At 42.0% G+C, this 2,244-nt stretch overlaps 1 protein-coding gene across 1 annotated transcript in view; it reads left to right on the top strand.

The window, feature by feature from the left end:
• Positions 1-1,548: 1,548 nt before the first annotated feature.
• Positions 1,549-2,244, top strand: part of LOC141431435 (protein strawberry notch-like) — a 50,930-nt gene continuing 50,234 nt past the window's right edge. The window contains 1 exon segment of the mRNA XM_074092612.1: positions 1,549-1,673. Coding sequence (XP_073948713.1) covers positions 1,549-1,673 — 125 coding nt within the window.

A 2,244-nucleotide genomic window follows, 5' to 3' on the forward strand; every position in this document is an offset into this window, starting at 1 on the left:
AATGTAAACGTTATCATATATTTATCCGTATTATTGGATCGGATAATATTGGTGTTCCATGGTGTATCATCATCGATGGTGCCGTCTGTGTACGTTTCTTGTAACGTTGGTGAATTTTCTGTTTCAATTTGGTAGTTAGTCTTCGCTGGTTGTAAACAAACTCGTGCCACGTGTCCTTTACGTTGACATTTGTTGCAGACGTCGTTGATGCATTTGCAGTCGTGTGCGCGTGATCGTGCTTCCGCAACGAAAGCATTTGCCTCGTAAGTCTCGTATAGATAGAGGTACCTTATTGTTCGTCGTTCGATTCTTGGACCGGGTATTTACTTGATAGCTGCTTTTGGATGATTGTGTTATGAACTCGCTATCCAATTTTGCTAGTTCTATTGCAGTTGCGGTACGAACTAGGTCGACAAAATTTGTTACGGTTTGCTTCTCTAAAATCTTTGTTTTTATGTCGCTGTCGCGTAGTCCTCGGATAAACTGTAATGTTAAAAAGTTGTTGCAGATAGATTTCTTGCAGTTGTCGCATGTAAATTCACAATCTTGTGCTAAGCGCTTCAGTTCTGATGTGTATGTCATTACAGATTCATCAACTTCTTGCATTCGTGATATAAATTTATGCTGGCACGCCCAAATACTCGGTTTGGGTCTAAATACTCTGTTAAGGTTTTGATAAGTACCTCGTACTCTAGATCGCGTGGGTCTGAAGGTGAACAGAGGTCGTACGCCTTCTGGAGTAGTTCCGGTGGTAAAGAAGATAATAGCATCAGAGTTTTTGTACGCAGGTCGTTGTAATTATGTAGTTGTAAGTACATTTCTAACCGATTTACAAAATTTTTAAACGTTTCTTTTGCTTGGAAAGGTTGGAAATTAATTCTGGGTGAGCTTGAGGTTGAGGCGGTCGCGTCGGGCGCACCCTCGCTGCGCGGAGTGGCGAACAGCGTCGACGGCGCCGCGGCGGGTGGCGCGGGGCGTAGTGCTTGTAGTTTCAGTTTCAGTTGTAAAATTTGTTCTTGTGTATTGTACCTCTGTTCGATTTCAGCTTCGAATTCCGTTTCGTTTTGACATTCGATGTCTGACTGTACCTGATCGAATTTCTTTTCATAATTTTCTAAGTTTGCGAGTCTTATGTTGGCTTCGTATTCAGTAAAAATTTCCGTCAATTTGTATAAGTTGGTTTTCCAGCTTCGTCAACTGGCCGCGTATCGATGCACGTGTTCTGTGTAGTCGTGTGAGTTCGTCCATCGTCGCCAATTTGTAGTATATTCATTAAAACATTGCTTAGATACAAATCAAATCATGTATTTCAATGGAATGGGAATCAAAATTACATGTCAAACGTCAGACTTGTCAGTCATGCCTAAAGAGGTATATAACACCTTTTATTAGTTTCATCCATTGTAGTCGCAACATGACTCAGCACGATGAATGTAACTCGATTAAACTGTCAACAACAAAAAAAAAAGGAAACGAACCCGGATCAGTCATCATTAAAAACAAAAAATAATACGGGGTGCAATATTCATGAGCTTTAACGCGATCGATATGTGTACGACAGCTATCAAGGACAGCAATACACTAAAGACGACTGAGGCGGGGCGTGTGCATAGGGGGGAGCGACTCCCGCTCTTCACCTCAGGCCCCGACTGCATTCAACTCGCGCGCTATCTGTAAGCTGATATTTGGCGCGCGTAAATACGATATCGCTTTAGCTGAAGTCGGATTGAGCTGCGATATTGTATGCGCGGGCGCCGATTACAGGCCCAGAGCCCGTACTGTTTAATTGCGCTGACGTTCGTGATCGTTTTCACCAGTGTTTTTAAACCTTTTTCATGACACGACCACTTTAGTATAAAGAGATATTTCGCGACCCAATTAGTTAACATTTTCTGAACAAGTATTTTTAAAATTTTTTTTTTTATAATGAAGCAGTTTCCCAGCAACTAATATGGGCTCCGCGACCTCACTAAAGAGGCTTCGCGACCCCCCTGGGGGTTTTCACTATCTATTTCTACCCTCGTCTTATGTCGTGTGATAGAAAGAAGTGATGAAAACGATTGTGATTTTAGGGGCTGTTTCACCACCCCTTGATTAGTTAACTGACGGTTAAATGTGATGCCTTCTCTATTTGTTTTGTTCGAATAGACGGATCAATAGGTGGTGAAACAGCCCCATAAAGTGTTACAATAGGGCCTCTGTATGATCGATCATTTAGTTTTTCTTTGACTGCGCTTGCTCGTT

The sequence above is a fragment of the Choristoneura fumiferana genome, chromosome 9, assembly GCF_025370935.1.
Source record: "Choristoneura fumiferana chromosome 9, NRCan_CFum_1, whole genome shotgun sequence".
Classification (NCBI taxonomy): Eukaryota; Metazoa; Arthropoda; class Insecta; order Lepidoptera; family Tortricidae; genus Choristoneura; species Choristoneura fumiferana.